Source organism: Macrobrachium rosenbergii, chromosome 20 (genome assembly GCF_040412425.1).
Source record: "Macrobrachium rosenbergii isolate ZJJX-2024 chromosome 20, ASM4041242v1, whole genome shotgun sequence".
Classification (NCBI taxonomy): Eukaryota; Metazoa; Arthropoda; class Malacostraca; order Decapoda; family Palaemonidae; genus Macrobrachium; species Macrobrachium rosenbergii.
In genome coordinates, this window is record NC_089760.1 from 32,122,507 (window position 1) to 32,143,412 (window position 20,906).

The window sequence follows — 20,906 nt, forward strand, 5'->3', positions numbered from 1 at the left end:
TGAGCTATCTCGAGAAGAATCACATCAGCAGTAACCTGCAATTCTGCTAAGTTTTCAACCTATTACACTACTTACTAACTCTTCAAATTGTTTCAAAAGCAATATTCATCTGATAGCACAAAAGTTAGTGTTTTTAACCTGTGTCATATTTGCGAAAGGTGCAATTAAAGAATGCTGTTGTTTATAAGTTCTAGGATGTACCTTGTATTGTCACTGTGACCTGAACAAGAATTAGACCATGGATGTGTAGCTAATTGAATATAAATAAGCTTTCAGTGTTTAAATAGTATCATTTCTTTTGGATTAATTTCTTGCAGCCTTCTTCTACCAATAAACATCTGGAAAATGCAAATTTCGCTTAGCTTTCAGTCTTTGTTTTTTGTTTCCACAGGCACCCATTTCTTCTCCAAATGTTTACTGAAGATCCTGCTACTTCTTTGGTTCTTATTCTGGGACACATTTTCTTTCATCCTACTATCCCTGATTTCATTTTTTCGGCTGCTTCCTTCCCTATAACACCAACACTGGCATTCATTTCTGCATCTTTATGGTCTCCATTTACCCTCGTTCCCTTACTGCTGTTAAAATTCATTTCCAAATACTTCAAACTATTTCATCAGTGGTCCCTGCAGCTTATCTTCACTATCACTAACACTATCATCTGCAAACATCAGCCACTTCACATGCCATTCCTGATTCTTCTTATCTCTCTTCTTCTAACTCTGACTTCTCTCTGAATCAGCTCAGTGGTCTGGTAAAACTAAGGATCTAACTCATTAAAATCTATTCATTAAAAATGAATCACCAATGGAGACAACACAAATTACTACTTTACAAAAGAAAATCACTCTTGAATCTATATATTCCCTTCTCTGGTAAAAATATTCATCTGCTCTTAAATTACCTCCTACAATACAACACCCTTCAAAATAATACGGTGTATCTCTTACCAGTTCTACCATAGGCAATCTTTAAATCTATGCATTCCAAATAAAACTTCATTCCCTACTCCCAAACTTTTTGTCCACTCAAGCACTTCCTTTTCTAAGTCTAAAATGCTCCTTCTGTGATCAACATATGGTACATGTGAACATTCTCCTTTGAAATTTACGTGTTTCCATCAGTAATGCCTCTATCAGAGCACATAATCATACAGACCTCTCCACATTCCTATTCGTCCTAGGGACTCCATGTCTATCAATTTTGCTATCTCTTTCTTTTATATCTAAACACTGCATCTGAATCAGCCAGTAGAAATACACTCCATACCGATCAATTTCACCATCTCTTTCTTTACTATCTAACTCTGCACTTGATTCACACAGCACAAATACAATTTCTCCTTTTCCAATGCAAGCTGTCTCCTTCACTGCTTTCATTTCCCGGACTACAAATACATACTGTTACAACTTTTTCTTCAACCAAAATCGATTTCACTCACAAAATCTTTGCATTATTAATCTCCCACCGTCCCTGCAGTCTTCCTGACACAGCAATCGCTACATCTTTTCTGGTCCAGCAGTTCTCAGCCACCGGAGGTAACATAACTCCTTTGTCTAATGCTTGCTATAATACCTACAGTACACACGTAAAATTAAGGCACTGCGACGGCAGCGCCTTGACGTTTAGCTCTTGAAAGTGCCCCCTAAAATTGCCAAAAGTGTCAAGTGCTGGCTCGCAGACTGTTCTGTGCCATATTTCGAGGACTGGCCAGGGAATAGCCCCGAACCCCATAGAAAATCTCTGGGCCATAATCAAGAAGCAGCTGAATCAGTATCCGACCTCTATCCCTCAGCTGGAGGCAGGTATTGTTGGGGGGAGCTGCCCTTGGAAACCCTCCAGAACCTGGCGTTGAGTGTCTCTAAACGCCTCATGGAAGTAGTCAAGCGTCGGGGGGAACACCACCAAGTAGTAAGTTCCACGCGAGTACCAGATTTCTAACTTTTTTTCCTAACGTGAAATTATTTTTTTCATGTGGCGCCTTAACTTTTCACTCCCACAAAGTAACGGCCATACATTTTAACTCTCCTTACCACACTCATGTACAATCAAAACTATGAAGCCAAATGTTGTATTTTGTTTCTCTGACTGTCATACAACGCAACATAAATGAAACCGTGAATGGCGTTGGTTTCGAGAGGCGACAGGCACAGCCAGTGAGTCGTCCACAATCCTCCAGTAGGTGCTCCTTTGCCTTAAGATCGGGTGCATTACTCTTCAAAACCTTTATTTTTCCTTCTTAATATATCTGCCGTTTGATGATATGTATAACTAGGACATACAAAAGATGCTGGACTGGAGACCAGGATTGTTTTAAAAAGGCAAGCAGAGAATAGAAACGAAGCCTTGTAAAGTGTCAAGTGTACTAGGAACTGAAGCCTTGTAAAGTGTTATGTGTCTAGGGCATAACCATTCTGGGAACACAAAGTAATATGTACGAGAGGGTATCAACGTGGGTATTTCAGGAGGGGGGAGCACGATTGTGTAGACCATTTCTTTGAAATAATAAAGAGGCTAAAAAGCAAAGAAGATAGTCTGTGTGCCACGGCCCACAAGCAAGCTGAGCGATAGGCGATAAGAAATTTAAAAATAGAATAACTGGTTACAGTATCGTTTATATTACGTTCTAACTGATACCGTTTGTAGCCACTTTATTTATTCTATCTTTGTGCGTATGGTGACTGAACTTCATGAAATGTATTTATCGATCGTGTGAGGATGAGTTAAGAAAAGCAGACGACAAAGGGGTAAAGTGTTAAAACTATAGTCACAAAAATTGTGAACGAAAGACTAAATAGATGATGTGAGTGAGCTCATCTACAATCTTCATTCAGGAATGAAATAAATGTGTCTATTTTATAGATTATATTTCTGACATTATCAGATGAATTCATGTTCCTCATTATACGAAAAAATTAATTTTATTATTGAATGTGATGACTGGGAGTTTATATAAAACTGTACCGGTTCTGCCACGAGGCAAAAAACATTGGTTACTTTAATGGTAAGTAGTCTCTCTCTCTCTCTCTCTCTCTCTCTCTCTCTCTCTCTCTATTTCAATTCTTTTCAAAGAAACTAAATAGAAAATGAAAACATAACCAAACCTCGCATATGCTTTTACCCACGTTTACTTTCATAGAATTTTTCCTCTTATTTCATTTTATTTTTTCCCCGATGCATCACCTCTTGTTAATTACCAAATTCTTAAGTCCTTTCCCCTTCATAAACTATCCCGCTTTGCCTCTGCCTGAGTGTGTTGTCGGCTGCATGATAATATTATCTACAAGGCAAGAGAGAGAGAGAGAGAGAGAGAGAGAGAGAGGAAAAGGGGGTTAAAAAGGCCAAGACACAAGGGGAAGCATGACTTATCAACGTAATATCTACAAAGAACTTCCAACGTTAAATCTCAGAATGGAAGGGGATAGCTCAACCTTTCCCTTGGCGAGCACCAAATTCTCCTTCTGTCTTCACTAACATCTTACTTGGTGGTATCACCAGCATTTCCATACAGCACCTCTCTCTCTCTCTCTCTCTCTCTCTCTCTCTCTCTCTCTCTCCTCTCTCTCTCTCTCTCTCGCCACCCTTCCATCATTTTCATTCGTGCTTCATTCTGTGTTAAATCGTCTTCATTTCAGGGTGGGGGATCGCATTTTCAGGGATACCTGAGGGTTTGGTGGGAGGGGGGCAGTTAGAGAGGGTTACAAATTATCTGCGGCCAATACTGGCGAACCTTTTCGCTACACATCACCAAAACTCGGTTAACTGATTCTAACGGAATCACTGCAAGTTGGTCTTCAGCATTATTCCTGTAATTCGACAGATTGTGCAGACTAGACAAACGAACGCTCCGCACACCAGTAAGACTTCAGTTACTGCATTTAACCCAGGTAAGGTAAACGGGTATCCAATACGCGACCCTGTACAGTATATGCGCAGAACCACATTTTCGCTTCTGCGCTGCTTGGGTTTTGCTCAAGAGCGGAAATTTACCTGGCAAGTTGGCAACGGTTAGTTACACGAGAGACAATGCCTGACCAACAAATGTCATCAACCTAACTTTCACCATTTCGTGGAAATCGCCATTCGAAGTTTTTCTTGTAGCGCATGCGCTAGCCGTTTACCGGGTTAGTTACATTGATCTATTTTCACAAGTTTTACAATATTGATTATAATGCGTTTATTTCTGTGAATATATAGTGTTGATGCTTATAGTGGACTTGATAGATGATTTGGCAACATGATGCAAACGGTATATTGGTTCAAGTAGGGTTGCCATTTATAGTTGATTTTACCAATTTTCCTAGTGGGTTTTTTTTCTTGTTTCAGTTTCAATCATGGTCATGGCACAGACAATTTTAACTGAAGAGGAGATTTTGATCAAGTTATTCAACACAGGGGACCTTGGGAGTGATTTAGAGGATGAAGTTGAGCTAAATATAGAGATAGATAACTCCCATGAAGAAGAATATGACCTTGAAAATGAGGTCATTCTCCCAGCTGTGATTGCAGATCCTCCTCAAGAGGTTTCTGTGGAACCATCAGTTACTTTGATCCTTGATGAACCCCCTGTGCCTTCCCCTCCGTCAGCAGTGCCTTCAACACCTTCTACTTCTTCAGCAGCTCCATGTGAAATGCTAAGCCTTTCAGAAGAGAGAAGCAGGAAGAGGAGAAGGGGGGAGCTCCATCCTGAAGTTGGGGGGCCCATCAAGAAGCTTGACCAACAAGTACTGCGTGCCAAGGACAAGACCATATGGCATAGAGATCCTAATCCTCATTTACCCAGTATTGTGAAGACATCTATTGAAAAAGGTGTCCCCACTATTCTTACTGAAAGTGCTACCTCCGCAAGTGATATCTTTTCATTATTTTTAGATGAAACGATGCTAGCTGAAGTGTGTTTATATACTAATGATAAAATGAATGCAATAAGAGAGCAGTTTAGTACAACCTACAGTGCAACATTTAGGGAAGTTAACTTAATGGAGATGAAGGCATTCATTGGCATTCTTCTGTTTAGTGGTATCAAGCAGGACAATCATGTAGGCACAGAGGAAATGTGGTCCCCAGTGTGTGGCTGTCCCTTCTACAGGAGTGTCATGAGTGAACGTAGGTTCTCCTTCATTCTCCGCTGCCTAAGATTTGATGACAGTACCACAAGAAATGTTAGGAAACAAAGTGATCGATTTGCCCATATACGCAAGCTGTGGGATGCTGTCATTCACAAATGCATCGTGAACTATCGTCCAGGGCCCCACGTAACCGTAGACGAGCAGCTTCTTGCATTTCGGGGGCATTGCATATTCCGGATCTTCATACCTAACAAACCTGCTAAGTAAGTGTATTTCGTTTGTGATTTCATACTCTTCTTTTTATTTACTACATATAAGATATATATAGACATAGATAGATTTATATGTGAGTGATTTTATATAATATGATTTTATTGTTCATACAGGTATGGCATCAAGCTGGTGATGGCATGTGATGCAGATACTCATTACATGTGTAATGCAATGCCCTACCTTGGAAAAGGAACTATGGTAGACAAGGTGAAGAGTGGCACGCTTGGAGAGTTCTTCACTATGGAACTAATCAGGCCATTCCAGCGTTCAGGGCGTGTAGTAACCACAGACAGTTGGTTTACGTCTTTGGCCTTAGCCCGCAAGTTGAAAGAATCCTCCATGCATTTAGTCGGGACAATTAGACCAAAGCCTTATATTCCGCAGGAAATTATGCACATCAAGATGAATATTGGTGAGTCTGTGGCAGCATACAACTACGAAGATGAAGTAACAGTGCTCTGCCAGAAAGCAAACACGACGAAGAGGATTCAATTGTTATCTACAGTTCACCATAACCCAACCATCGTCGAGGGAAAGAAAACTCAAATTCATATGTTTTATGATGCAACAAAAGGGGGAGTGGACACCTTCGACCAAATGTGTGCTGCAACATCTTGCGGTCGAAAGACCAGGAGATGGCCATTGTGTCTGTTTTATGGCATTCTGAACATTATTGTGAATAATGCTTTCATAATTTATTCGAACAAACCAAACAACAGAGAAGTCACGCGACGTCAGTTTGGGATGAAATTAGCAATGGAACTGAGTCGTCCTTGGGCACACTACAGACTCACCCGGACTGGTCTTCAAAGGGAGCTTTCAGCAGTTATCCAAAGTGTATTTGGCCCCGTGCAACAACTCCCCAGGCAACAAGAGGAAGGTGCAATCAAGACAGAAAAGCGACACAGATGCCATATTTGTCCTCATTCGTCCATAGCTAGGACGAAGCTTTTGTGTGCAAATTGCAAGAAGTCCACTTGCCATCGTCATATTACGACATTCTGCTCTTACTGTATCCCAGAATGGTTAGTATTCATTATTTTCTGTTTTATTTTAAAATTTTCTACAATTCTAGCAGTATATTATATGCCACATAGATCATAAATGCATAAATATCCGGGTGGAAAATTCCTGCTTCACGACGCTGATTGGTCGAAGGTTCTGAATCCTGGAAATGTGATTGGCTAAGAAATATACAGTATCTGTGCTCCAAAATGTATCTAACTTCCTCTGCATTTGTTTCTATCATCTCGTATTGTAATTTGGCATTATACACTGCATGTAATATATAAATATTAAAAAATCACGTTTCATTTGAATCAGTAACTACACAAATGTTGAATGCCAGTTATTCCTAACATCACAAATTATAATGCATTGTTATATTTTTTTAATCCAAATCTGGTGTAAAGCAAAGTTTAGAATTTCTGGATTTATCATTGCGAATAAATGCGGAAGGGAATATATTAATGGAAAAGAGTGTGTTATTGGAAAGCGTGCCAAATCAGACTCAGTTGCCAAGAGTTATTATACAAGTAATTACCGACACTGACGGCTACCCGTAATTCACAACGAGATCTCTAATAATATCTACCACCTGATTCTAAACATTCTATGCTTCGAAAACTATTTCAAAGCTGTTCCCCCGAAGCATGAACTTTCACAACGCCTAATTCATTTTAAGTATGAAGCTCTACGTACGATGGACACTTGTTGTTGAACGTAGTGCCGGCAACAAGGATTGACCTGTATGTTTCTTAAAATTACATGCCTGCATCGAACGAACGTGCTACAATTACTCGCACTGAGGAGTGACATAACGAACGATAACCTCAATATGTGGCGAAGGTTACCTTAGATATTCCTGCACGTCGTCGGATAGGCTGGTACGACTGTAACTTTGAATAACAGGTTGGCACTTCTGGGATCAATAGAACGGACCACCGGCTTCTGAAGTTTGTTGGGGAAGGGCTTTTTGCTGCATGATGAGCAAAGGTCTTCATTTCACGCTCTAAGATATTACAGTTAAGAGCAGTTTAATCTTTTTGACTTTGGACGGTCGCTGAAACTCACAGTTTACTATCCCTCTTTATTGGAAGTCATGTACTGTCGTCGATCAATATGACCTCTTCCCGAAGAATGTGGTCGTGGACTATTTTCGTTTTGAGGCATGCGACAATTTCAAGGAACTCAGAAGGTTCTGTCGAAGTTAGAACAATAATCTTTGGAATTTTAAGTCGGTTTATAATGGCAAACTCTTTTATTAAATAAAATACAGAAAAACAAAATTTAGCTCTAAAAGATCGCACGATTGTACTGGGCGGCCACCTGGTGGCCGATGCGTCAACTAAAAAGAACCGGCAAGCATATAAACCAGAACGTAACTTGACTTCACTGTTGTAAAATGGTAAATTACATGCTTATGATTAAACAGTTTCTATTATGTATTTGTAGGGTCCAAATTTGTAAAAGAGCATTATTGATTTAAAGGTTAACTCTCTCTCTCTCTCTCTCTCTCTCTCTCTCTCTCTCTCTCTCTCTCTCTCTCTCTCTCTCTTTAAGGTTGTGTCTCGTTCGTATTAATAGTAAATGGGTGGCTTAAGTTCTTAACCTATACATTTCTCTTAACATTTGCAGTGATGTGTATTACCTCTTTTTAAATTTTTATTGCTAATTATCGTAAGTTCTTGTGGATTGAAATGCATATGCGCATGTACAAAAAAAAGGGGGGGACACGCATGCTCAAACACACATATATGTGTATATATACGTGTGTAGAACACACACATATGTATGTGTATATATATACATTTGTGTAGAACACACGCGCGCACACATATATACTGTATATGTGAGTATATAGTAAAACGAAAATGCACAGATGCAAAATACGATACGCATTTTATTTAATCCCACTGCAGTTGGCAGGATGGGAAATACAACAGCAATAAAACTTGATAAGGATTATTGTTGTGCCTTTGGTATGAGGTTCTCATTACCCCCTTCGTAAATTGACAATGTCTTCGATTCTCCTCCCCTAAACACACGCACGCACACACGCACTTCTTCTCCTCCTCCTCCGTTTATTGCTATCCCTTTCTTTCCTCGGCCTCCCCAGTCACCTCTTTCCACATTCCCCTTATTTCCCCTCACCTCCCACTCACTTGGCCTCACCAGCCCTCCCCCCCAAACTCTCCTCCTTACTCCTCTTCCTGTTCCTCCCTTACCTTCCCTTCCTTTCTATTCCCATTGCAACCCCTCCCCTCCCATCCCCACTCTCTCTCTCTCTCTCTCTCTCTCTCTGTGAAAATAAGAAAAATTGTTCAAAATGAAGAAAAGGTATGATGTTGGACGCCAGAGAGAGAGAAGGCCAGACTTTAATATCCTTTAAAATGGATAAAACCTGCGTTATTCCAAAATGAAACACTGACACCGTTTTCTAGTCTGGATAAATCTCTCGAGCTACAGTGCACGGCAAACGACTTTTCCTCACGACGATGAAATGTTACTTGCTTTTGTTTTTATCCAAACGTTGTTTGTTCTCCCACTGAACGAGAATTTATCCACATAATCATTATCATCTAATCTGATATTGTTTCTGAGAGCTGGGGTATACTGAGGAGGGCGGAAGGTTGAACTGCTTCGAAGCTCATAGTCTCAGTTACAATAAGGTCTTCATAGTCTCAGTTAGAATAAGACCTTCATAGTCTCAGTTAGAATAAGATCTTCATAGCCCCAGTTACAATAAGATCTCTCAAGTCACTTCCTTTTGTTTTCATCCAAACGTTGTTTGTCCTCACACTGAACGAGCATTTGTCCAGATAATTATTATAATCTAATCTGACGTTGCTTCTGAGGGCTGGGATGAAGCTGGGGTATAATGAGAAGGGAAGAGGGTTGAATTGCTTCGAAGTTCATAAAGTCTCAGTTATAATACGATGTCTCTCGGTACGGTCAAATTCTTCCAGTTACTTATCTCATATTTAAGAATAATCAACAATGAGCCTATATTCCATCTCTTTTATCCAGTCTACAAGAACCTCTTCTTTCCAGCTTTGTGAAATAGTACCGTATCAATATTGAGGCTTCGGAGCAAATTTACAGATCAGTATCACGAATATCACACGCAACAGCAACACTTGAAAATTCATTTAATTTTCTGGGACTTAAAAGGTAAAAAAAAAAGGATTACTTTTGGATTTGCGTCAATGGTCACGCGATGGATTTGCTAAAGGACTTCAGGGTTAATTAGATTTGCCAGTGATGTGATAGGGCACGCCATATGATATTAATTTGTCAGAATATGTTTGAATATTGGATAAGCGAATCACATATTTTCAGCAAAAGAACATTAAATTTGTAATGCCTTTAACGTGCGTTTTTCCAGCTATATCTACGGGGATCGTTTAGTATCACGTAAACCAATTGTCAGACGATTCTTTTTCTTTACTCCGAAACAAAAGTAAATAATAATTTCCTTCGTTTAACTCAAGTGACCCGTTCTCTTTAGCCAGGAAGGACGAAGACACTAAAATAGACACTCTTTTTCGGTATCTGAAGGTCGACCGTCTATATTACACCTTTTTTTTCCGCGACTCTTACTGGGCAAGTGAAGGATTTGTTCCGCCCTCATATGATGGCGCTGCTATCATCAGCCATTAAATATGCCCAAGGGTCACGGTTTTTCCATAATAATGAAAGCTGACTGGTTTAAAGAGCCAGTGAAGCAATGGTTGCAGCGGTGGGGGAGGGGGAATAGGGAGTGTGGGAGGGCGATGGGGGTGAATGGTTTGCGTGGCATCAGACATTTTCTGCAACCTGTTTATCTGTGATTCACGCGCCCAGGGGATTTTTTTATCGATATATTACATTAACATTTTTATCACAATGGCAAGTTCTTATATGTAGGGTGACTGGGAAGGTAGTGATGAGGATATTGCTGCACACAATGAACAGAACAATGATGAATGTGTGAGCGACTGTGATGTTCAAAGTCATGGTGAGGAAAGTGATAATGATATGTCTTCCGGATAAAGAATGGCGTTCACAGTGCGAAATGTAGATACTATTATGTATCCATTCGCAATGGACATCCCAGTGAATACCTGAGATTGTTTATGACTAATCAAATGATCTGGGAAAGAATTTGGAAGAGACAAACGAAGTGGAACCTCGGTTCACGAACAATTATTCGAACAATTTTTGCATCGGTTCACGGTCGGTGTCTCGGTGTGCGAATGCACAAACATCCTGCGAACCCCCTCAGAGCCGGTAAGCGTACGCTTAGTTGTATTTTGGCGCGCCTGCCGTGAATAGTGTTCGTCCGGGTGCTTTGTTCGCGAACATTACTTTCTGGGTCTTTTTTTGCTCTTATTCAGCATTCGTCCGAGTGCTTTGTTCGTAAACATTACTTTTTGAATCTTTTTTTGCTCTTTTTTCGTATTCGTCCGAGTGCTTTGTTCGTAAACATTTTTTTTTTTTTGCTCTTATTGGGTTATTTTAGTCCCCAATATGGCTCCTAAAAAAGTAAAAAGGGATAGCGGTAATAGGAAGCCTAAGCGTATTACTGTGGAATTCAAGAAGGAAATAATAACAAAATACGAGAATGGCTGTCGTGTTTCCAACATCGCTAGGCAGTACAACATGGCGCAATCGACTATCTGTACGATCTTGAAGAACAAAGAGGCAATAAAGGTGGCTGATGTGGCTAAAGGCGTGACTGTGATAACGAAGCAAAGGCCTAATGTAATAGAGAAAGTGGAAAAACTGTTGTCCGTGTGGATAAATGAAAAGCAGCTGACTGGAGGCAGCGTTAGCGAGGCAATAATTTGTGAAAAGGCTAGACAGTTGCACAGTGATTTGTTGGCGAAAACGCCGGGTTCAAGTGCCGACGGTGAACACTTTAAAGCAAGTAGAGGGTGGTTTGAAAGATTTCGCCGACGAAGTGGCTTTCATAGTGTACGCCACGGTTCAAACGAAAAAGTTGCAGATGCGTTTGTGGACGAATTTGCGAAGTTTGTCGAACATGAAGGCTACGTCTCTCATCAAGTTTTCAATTGTGATGAGACTGGCTTATTTTGGAAGGAAATGCCAAAAAGGACTTACATCACCCAGGAGGAGAAGGCACTGCCTGGACACAAGCCAATAAAGGACAGGCTTACACTTCTACTGTGTGGTAATGCAAGTGGTGACTGTAAGATCAAGCCACTTCTTGTTTACCATTCCGAAAATCCGTGCGCCTTTAAGCACAATAATGTGTTGAAGGCTAAACTGCCCTTAATGTGGAGGGCAAATAGCAAGGCGTGGGTAACGCGGATTTTATTTATGGAGTGGCTGACGGAAGTGTTTGCCCCAACTGTCAAGAAATATCTTGAGAAAATGAACCTCCCCCTTAAGTGTCTTCTCGTCATGGATAATGCTCCTGCTCATCCGCCAGGTTTAGAGGAAGACTTAGGTATTGAGCATGACTTCATAAAGGTCAAATTTCTTCCACCCAATGCGACTCCACTGCTGCAGCCCATGGATCAACAGGTGATTTCAAGTTTCAAGAAGCTGTACACAAAGGCACTGTTTTCCAGGTGTTTCCAGGTCACAAATAACACCAATTTAACCCTTCGAGATTTTTGGAAGGAGCACTTCAACATCCTCCACTGCATCAACCTCATTGACAAAGCCTGGAATGAGGTCTCTTATCGCACCTTGCAGTTAGCCTGGAAGAAACTTTGGCCAAATTGTGTGGCAGAGAGAGGCTTTGGGGGCTTTGAGGCAGAGACAGAGGTACAAGTGGTAGATGAGATCGTGTCTATGGGTAAGAGTATGGGATTGGAGGTCAACGACGCTGACATGGAGGAGCTGGTAGAGGACCATCGAGAAGAACTCACCACAGAAGAGCTTTTGGAGTTGCAAAGTGAGCAGGTGAAGGCCATACACAAGGAACTTTTATTGGAGGAAGAGGAGGATAGGGAGAAAATTACTAGTGCTCAGATAAAAGACATTTGCAGTAAGTGGAGTGAGGTGCAGGAATTTATTGAAAAGCACCACCCTGACAAAGTTGTGGCCAGTAGGGCAATTAACATTTTGAATGACAATGCCATGTCCCACTTCAGGAAAATTCTGCAACAAAGGAAAAGACAAATTTCTTTAGATCGATTTCATGTACAAAAATCAGAAAAGGAGCCATCTAAAAAGTTCCAAAACAGAGAAAAAAAAACCCGACACAGAGTTGCCCAGTGTTTTTATGGAAGGGGATTCCCCTTCAAAGCAGCAGCTTCTTCCTCTCCTCCTCCGCCATCCACCTGCGCCAGCAGCTATCTACTACCAAAGTAAAGTACATTGTACATGTACTGTTTTATTTAATTTAATGTTACTTGTCTATAATTAAGGCTATTTTAATTTCGTTCTATATTCTTTGTCACGGAAAAACATTGAAGAAGTGAACAAAAATGCAATGTTTCTGAGGCTGGAACAGATTAATTGTATTTACAATAACTTCACTGGGAAAAATGAAGTTATTGTAAATACAATTAATCTGTATTTACAATAACTTCACTGGGAAAAAATGAAGAGGAGCAAAAAATTATAAATGCATTTAAAATTTCTTTCTGCCCATCAACTTTTATGGACAAAGCCCAGTGAACTTCTGTACTGTAATTCTCTGCCTTGCTCAAAGAGTATGGGCAACGATATTAGGGTTTTGAGGTAAGGATAGTGTTCAAGAGACAAAGTCATCCAGTCGATGTTGGTTTAACCCCTTCACCAGCTGGAGTTTCACTAGAGAGCCCTGTGTTCCATCTCGATGTGTGATGGAGAAGAATGTTAGTTTGGTCACTGCATTTCAGTTACATAATCTGTCATTACATATTTCATCAAAGGTGTCCACTACTGGATTCATCAGTCCATGGACAGTATCCTAGGCACTAAGTCTTTTCCATTCAACTACAGTGAATAAATAAATAACATTATTTAGTATATTCTAAACATATTGCATAAAACTGTCATGGAATGAAATCTTTCAGATTATGTTGATTAAAAAAAAAACCTTATTGCTCTCCCAAACTTTAACATTTCCCCTGGATTCTGCTTGAGGCTCCAGGCAGTGGTACCCTGAATCAGTTCCCCAGGAAGTGTCCCATTCTGTAGCACAGTGGCCACTAGGATCACCTAGGATGCACCAGGAGAAGACCCCTCTGACCAGCAAGGTAACCTGGGCGCCCTCTGGAATCTCTGAAGGAGTGCTCATAATAAGGGTTTTGATATAATTTAATACTGGAAAATAAATAAAAAGGCAGATCTTATTTTTTCAGACTCTGTGAAGACGACACTAGATCCATTCCTTCATACATTCCATCAAAACTGGAAACTGAAGCTGAAATTTTGAGCCAGCTCTCAGTTCTTGAGCCATAGAGATCCCAGATGGTCTCAGGAAAGATTGTTGAAATGAGGAACCACAGAAACCCGGAGCTGGGTCATGCCTATTTTCTTTTTTAGTGAATTAAGCTTATTATTAGAGGTATTCCTCCGGGGATTCTGGGGGGAGCTTGCTTCCTAAAGAAGCCTGGAGGCCATTGTTCTACTGAGCTGGGGAATCCTGGTTTGACTGACGCTCCCTTCGAAGCTTCCCATAGAAGCTGGGGAACCTCAAGCAAGAGTTGAGAAAGTAATAATGTAATTTTACGTCACTGGAATCTCAAAAGATTATCAGTAATTAATTGCGACTATCGGTAGTAACTGATTTTCCATAAATCCTTCAACCTAAATTTACTGGGATCTGGTTTTGCAACAAACCTTATGTCCCTCATCATATTTCGCACATCTGTAAATTAAAAATGAAATTAACAGTGATTATTTTACTTACAACAAACTCATTCATCACATATTTTTATAATTCTATGTTAATAGTACAAAATGACAAAGATTTTTGCATGTCTGTAATATGGTACATATTCAAGTGAATGCAACTTAGTGGCATCTCACTAAGTTAAATGCATGTTGCTTGTTGACAGACATTGAAGATCACCGCTGTTGCCTGCACTTTGACATGCCATGTTACAGGCTTTTATCATGCCTCCAAAAAATCAGTAAGAGAATATTATTACCTTATCAGTGTTAAAACACAGCCATATTTATATTCAAGACAAATTAACTACTAAATGTTATTTAATAACGTGTACACTAAGGCATGAATTATTGCTGCCATAAAATGTGATCAAAGCACAGAGGCAAATGTTAAAGCCGTAACATCTCATCTTCACTAATCGAAACTCAAGATGATCATTACCAAACTTTGAGTTACATCTAAAAACGGGACACATCAAAGACTTCTTGAATACAATTCTGCAATTGTTCTGGCAATGACCTCTCCTGCCACACCATCTTTGCAGTTCATAAAACCGATGGTTTTCTTTATAGGGTAAGGAAATGGATGACGGGTAAATCATGCAACAGTTCAATAGGTGTGTTGTTTTGAAGACAGACTTTTGGTCCTAGGATTTACTACCGCGTAAAAGGTTGGGTTCCAGGTCGTGATTTTAAAGATCGTAAGAGGTTTTTCTTGAAAGATTTGTTTTTCCTTTTTTTCCTTGTTAGTAGGAGTAATTCTCTTCAACATCATTCGATTTTGTGTTGGATCATCTCAGTTGCATTAACTGGTGTGTTTCATTTGCCAGAGAAATGTGTTAATGACGAAAATATTTGTAAATTAAAGATGAACGTAATCTACAAAACAGTACAAAACCACTCCGATGCACTGCCCTGCTGAATAAATCTTACCCGAGTCAGAGACATATGTAAACGCGTGAACTCCATGCTAATGGTTTAAATCAATGCTCGTCGCCTTTCCCCAGTAAACTCGTACTTTTTCACGAGTTTCTTTTGCATATTTTCCACTAAAATCCGTTTTCGGGCTACCTATCTATTTGTCTATCAGCGTTGTTCCTTGGAACTCCTCACCAAGTTTTATGATTTGGCTTCTAACTCCATTACTAACTTCCAGAAAGGTCACGGTAATAATGAAGAGTAATGTAGGCAGAAAAAAGATCCCTTTCTTATATTAGTCATATGCTTTTGTTTTTCTTCTGGAAACTGTGCTTTCAACTCGTGTATTTATGTGATGTTTCTGTGGGCTGGGTTGCCAGCGAGTTTCCTGTGTAAAGTGTTATTACTCTCGTCGCCTCTTTACCAAAGTGCCACACCCCTATAAATGGATTTGATTCCCCTCTCGAGGTTACTTGTTGTTTTGTACGTATTGCCAAGGTTTTTCTACATTCCCTCTTGCAGGAAGTCTGTTAGTATATGCTAAACCGAAATCGTTTTCTTAGGTTTATTTACTTCAGCAAATAATGCAGGCCGTCGTCATTGAACTCCCGCCATTAGCTAGAACCTAACAAACTTGGTAATCCGATTGTTACCGAATCAGAATGCAACTGTCATACATTTCTTGTTGCCTGAGAGAAAATCCCACCTTCAAGCCTTAATTTGAAATTATCAATGAAGCGTTTGCCAGGCCCCTTTACTCTTCATTTCTTTGCTTACCAATGAATACTGTTGTTAAGAATACAGTAACTTAAGTGATGTATATGAGGATTCCTTAGGAGGGCCACTTGTGCTTTACCGATGCAGAATGGCAAAAACAGGTTTGAGTTCTTTCTGTGATCAAGACCATGAAGATTTTAACCACTTACGGTATTTTCAGTCATTTTCCTGTCCACCTTAACAGTTCCTGTCTCCGGAATGGCCGTTTGTCGTTAACTCTTTAACGATTAATCTTGCCTTCTATAATATTTGAGCTTTCCTGAGAATGCGAAAGTGATTGCACGTAGGTACGGTACCAAAGCTGCAAGTAAAGAGACCAAAATTCCCAAAGTGAACCCAAGCATTACAACAATGAATTAATATATCGTTTGTTTATATTCCTTGTCATTTTGCATTTAGAATGAATGAAACTTATTCATTTCACTAAATCTAAGAACAGCTTATTTCTGTGATTTCTATTAACCTTCCAGAGACTTTATACCATCTATATTTTTGTACAAATAAATAATTAGTGTATCATCCCCAAGAATGAAAGACTATGGCAAACAGGATATGGGAACAGGAGAAATGAAGTCTATTTTACGATGCGTAGTGAGCGTGGAACTGGAGTTTTGTGTTGATGGACAGCAAACTCTGAAATATATCTCTTGGACAGCAAACTCTTACATACATCTGCCTCATGATGTGGACTGTGCATAACATTGCGAGTTGTCGCGTGTGGAAATAAAGGTGTCAGCTGAAACTAAGCCTTTACTGTAAACTGCGGATTTGCCTTCATGGCAGACTTATTGGTGCTAATGAAGGCATTAGATTGATGCGTCCACACGAGATGAAAAAAAAAAACACTTTATTACAGTTCCCGCAATTTGCCTTTGCGCTATGGATGCAGTTGCAAGCCCAACACCGAACCGTGAAAAAAAGACAAATTTTTAATAAAAAAAAGCATTATTGCTAGAACAAGGAAATTTTTAAGGAGCTCTCACCTATTAATGCACTAATACTTGGTATGTCCTCAATGACTCTTCTTACACAATTGGGATCAATTTTGTCATTGTTCAGCATAACCCGGAATCGATCCCATCCCACGTCTATAATCGTTGCTTAGAAAAAATTTGAAAATCCATGTGAACAAAAAAAAAAAACAGACCAGAAGAAATTGACTAACTGACAACAGCGCCCTATCCTCCTAAGACCTAAGTTATAGGGGCGGGAATCAAGGCGGGAAAACGACCAGTGAGTGCCCAATCAGAGGGCATAAATGACCTTGACTGAAATTTTGCCTGTTTGATGACTGCAAAGTTGAGTACATTACGGATTGGCCCCCAAATTCCCCTGACCTTTCTCCAACAGTGTATTTTTGGGGTGTATATTAAACTTAAGCTGCAGAGGAATAATATTTCCACGGTTGCAAAGCTCCATGAGGCGATCCAGGAGTGAGACAGCATCGATCCCGGGCTCTGCCAGCCCTAGGAGAGCTGTTAATCAGCTCAGTGGTCTGGTTAAACCAAAGTATACTTAAAATTTTTTCTGCCGAAAACTGAGAGAATCCGTCCCAGAGCGTATCAAATTGTGTAAGAAGAGTCATGGGCGACATACTGTACCTAGTAGAAGTACTAATGCTTTTTTTTTTTTTAAACAACGGTTCGGTGTTGGGCTTGCAATTGCACCCACGGCACAAAGGCAAACTGCGGGGAACTGTAGTTGTATGTTGAACAGACAGCGGTTCCATTATTTTGTGATACCGACCTGGCAGCATTTCGTAATGGCTGCTTTCCCCTGAGGATGTCATGCAGTTGGAACTTCAAAAGTTCAAGCGAAGATATAATGCATTACTACCCTAGTACAATTCTTCTTGAATTTAATAATTTACTTACATTTTTTATTTTCATTAATTTGCTAATTTATTTTTTCTATTTTAATGAGTGATTCCCTTCTTTCTGTATTGAATATAGAATTTAGGCCAAAGCCCAAGCACTGGGACCTCTGAGGTCATTCAGAGCTGAAGGGAAATTGACAATAAAAGGTTTGAAAGGTGTAAGAGGAGGAAAACCTCGCAGCTGCACCATGAATAAATTGTTAGGAGTGGGTGGAAAGTCAGATGGAAGAAAGAGAATATAGGTTTGAAAGGTGTAAGAGGAGGAAAACCTCGCAGCTGCACCATGAATAAATTGTTAGGAGTGGGTGGAAAGTCAGATGGAAGAAAGAGAATATGAAAGGAGGTACAGTGAAAGAAACGAAAGGGGTTGCAGCTAGGGGCCGATTGGACGCTGCAAAGAATCTTAAGTAATGCCTACAGTGCAACGCATGAGGTGCACTGACGGCACTATCTCCCCCTATGGGCTTCTTTCTGTATTTCCCATCTTCACCTGTTACTTCTTTCTAATGAACACCATATTCTTTGAAGCTTGCATTTCAAGTAATGGCCCCTGTGGGCTTGTTCCACATGGATAAGGTTCATCTTCTGAATAATAATAATAATAATAATAATAATAATAATAATAATTGGGCTGTGAGAGACTATTGATGACTGAATCTCACAAATCCACTGAGGTCACGGGCGAATCACATATCTGCCTCATTGAGCACGAAAAAATTATGATGATATTTCATTCAACTTGAGGTTCATTAGATAAGTTTTTGGATAAAGGTGTCATCAGGGAAGGTTCTGGACAGGAGGTGTAGTTTTTTATTTCAGTTTCTTTAGTCTGTTTGATATCACAGTGTTTGATGTTTTTATGTTTAATGCTCTTCATAAAAAAATAGTTACAACGACCGAACTTTGACGCCACAGTGCTAGACTGTAAAATCTTTCATTCACTGCCGCGGGACTTTCGAAATATCAGTAAAAAAAAAAAAAAACCGCGCGCACACACTAACAATAATAAACAATGGCCATTGCTCTGTGCCTATTCAGAATCGGTCTAGCTTAATAATGCTTGGTTCACCTTGACTTTGAGGTATGTAGTACCTGAGTACGAACCATTTTCTTGATGACTTAAAGGGTTCTCTCTTTGATAAACTGAAAGCTATCCCCCTTCTTTTTTTTTCCAAGGTTTAAGGAGAAGTCACAATGTTAACAAGGAGCCAATACATCTAATTTTGCTAAAAAAAAAAAAAAGTGGGTTTTATCACCGGGCTTACATATACGTATACTTTTATATTCATACATTTAAAATAATTTGAAACAATTCAGTTATATTGGCTGGCGAAAAAGATATTCATTCATCAGTGGAGCTTAAGTATCTAAAGTAATTTACGGTCTGCACGGGAGCAAGAGCCCGGGCTGGCATATGGCCAGCTTAAACTTGACTGATTCTGAATTCAGTGCCACATCTAGAACTGTGTTTTCATTCTACGTAAGCTTGTGACTGGTCTACTATTCCGTTTATTTGTCAAATCATTCCTTTCAAAATCATTGCTCTTTATTATGGTGGCATATGATTTTTTTTTTCTGAAGAAAATAAACATTGCAAGACGATTAGACATTCTCCTTAAAAAGCTCCATGTGAACCAGGTATCCTTATGCACTGTATATCCAGAGAGTGTAGTAAAACCAGTCCTTTTAAAGGGGTTAATACTCGTAAGACAACGCACTGAATCATCCCCAAAACCAACCATCCCCATCCACCCACCCCCACCCCCGAAAAAAAAACAAAACAGAAGGAAGAAAAGTAAAGTTACGTTTTGCGTCTGTCTTAGGTAAATCAATCTTGCTGCTCAAGAAAAAGGTTAGAATAATGATAATCTGTATACATTTTTATGGAACCAGAATAGAATGTACACATGCAAAATAAACGACAAAATAAGAAAGAAGATACAGTAAAGGAGTACCAATCCATACACTAAATAGGTCTGGGACACCTTGCAAAAATAAATGTTGGACAATGAGTGCTTATGGACAGTTTTTACAGTAGACTGTTATGCCACTAAATAAAGTAGCAGATACAAATGCTGAAAGGACAGCCAGTACAGATATTGGTAAAAGACTATAAAGGGAAGCCACTGCCTTTGCTGAAGGCCCGGTCTCAGAGGAGAGCAGCTTGCTGTGGCCTCAGCCACCTTGCACCAGAAAAGGAACAAATACTGAGGGCTAAGTTGCAACCACACGTAACCTAATCCTTGTTAATGGCAATCACAGATAAGCTTGATCTTTTTCGTCCTGGCTCTGCAGGTGGTGATATCCTGTCAAGAAATATGATCCTAGATAGCAAGGCAACGTCAATTATGAAGGTTAAATATGAAGAGGTGGGCGAGGGTTAAGAAAGAGAAAAGGAAGCGCCAGGAAAACTGTAGCCAGTTCACAAAAATATATCAAAGGGTAAATAAAGAAAAAGATGAACACAAGCATGTTGAACCTTGCAAGAAATTCCTTGTGAACAAGATACCCTACAATATTTAGAGCTCTGACAGATGGGCAGGTTCCAGTGACATACCGCTGAGTCGTGCACACTACAGATAAATTGTAGTAACATAAGAAAAGTTAGGTATTGTACAGTCCAGGTTCTTTCAGAACTTCTAATGAACATTTTGACATCAAAAGCTTTCATTGCTGATGATATACCCATAAGCCACAGCTGTGCTAAGCAAACTGATGCAGTAATTTTGTAGCTGGCGTTGCATTTCCACAACAGTGACAAAAATACACCAGCAAGTTTCTGAAATGGAACATGCTTCATCTTTTCCTCATATGTAGGAAAAAATTGCTTGTCTGACTAGTTCTATCTGAATAAACAAACTCCACTTTCTAAAGCAAATCGGATGCTGTGACTAAAATTAGTAAAAGTCACTTATAAAACAAAGTCCTATTAAAAGCAAAAATTCTACAGATTTTATGAACAGAGATTACTGGGAGAACATAGGACTAGAGAGGGGTAGAGCTGTAGCATCAGAAGCATTAACATCATTACGAGAAGATCTGGCTGTCAAATGAAAACCAAAGCACATGACATTCATGGTAGAGGACTGATTAGGGAAAGAAAGTTGTAGTTACAGAAGTTATTGTACCTTCGCTTTCAAAGCACACATTTGTTTTCA

At 39.7% G+C, this 20,906-nt stretch overlaps 2 protein-coding genes across 4 annotated transcripts in view; one reads left to right on the top strand and one right to left on the bottom strand.

Annotated features, from left to right (window-relative positions):
• Positions 1-20,906, top strand: part of LOC136849216 (tigger transposable element-derived protein 1-like) — a 121,886-nt gene that overhangs the window by 60,681 nt on the left and 40,299 nt on the right. The window contains exons 1-3 of one of the 3 annotated variants that reach the window (XM_067122415.1): positions 3,730-4,124; positions 4,327-5,332; positions 5,456-6,367. In XM_067122415.1, the coding sequence (XP_066978516.1) occupies positions 4,335-5,332; positions 5,456-6,367 (1,910 nt within the window). In that variant the 5' untranslated portion in view covers positions 3,730-4,124; positions 4,327-4,334. Of the gene's footprint in view, positions 1-3,729; positions 4,125-4,326; positions 5,333-5,455; positions 6,368-9,952; positions 12,665-20,906 lie in introns of those variants that run through there. The other 2 variants (XM_067122414.1, XM_067122416.1) reach the window with 2 other exon arrangements.
• The window catches only part of LOC136849217 (uncharacterized), a 172,310-nt gene that overhangs the window by 60,464 nt on the left and 90,940 nt on the right, over positions 1-20,906 (bottom strand). The window lies entirely within an intron of this gene.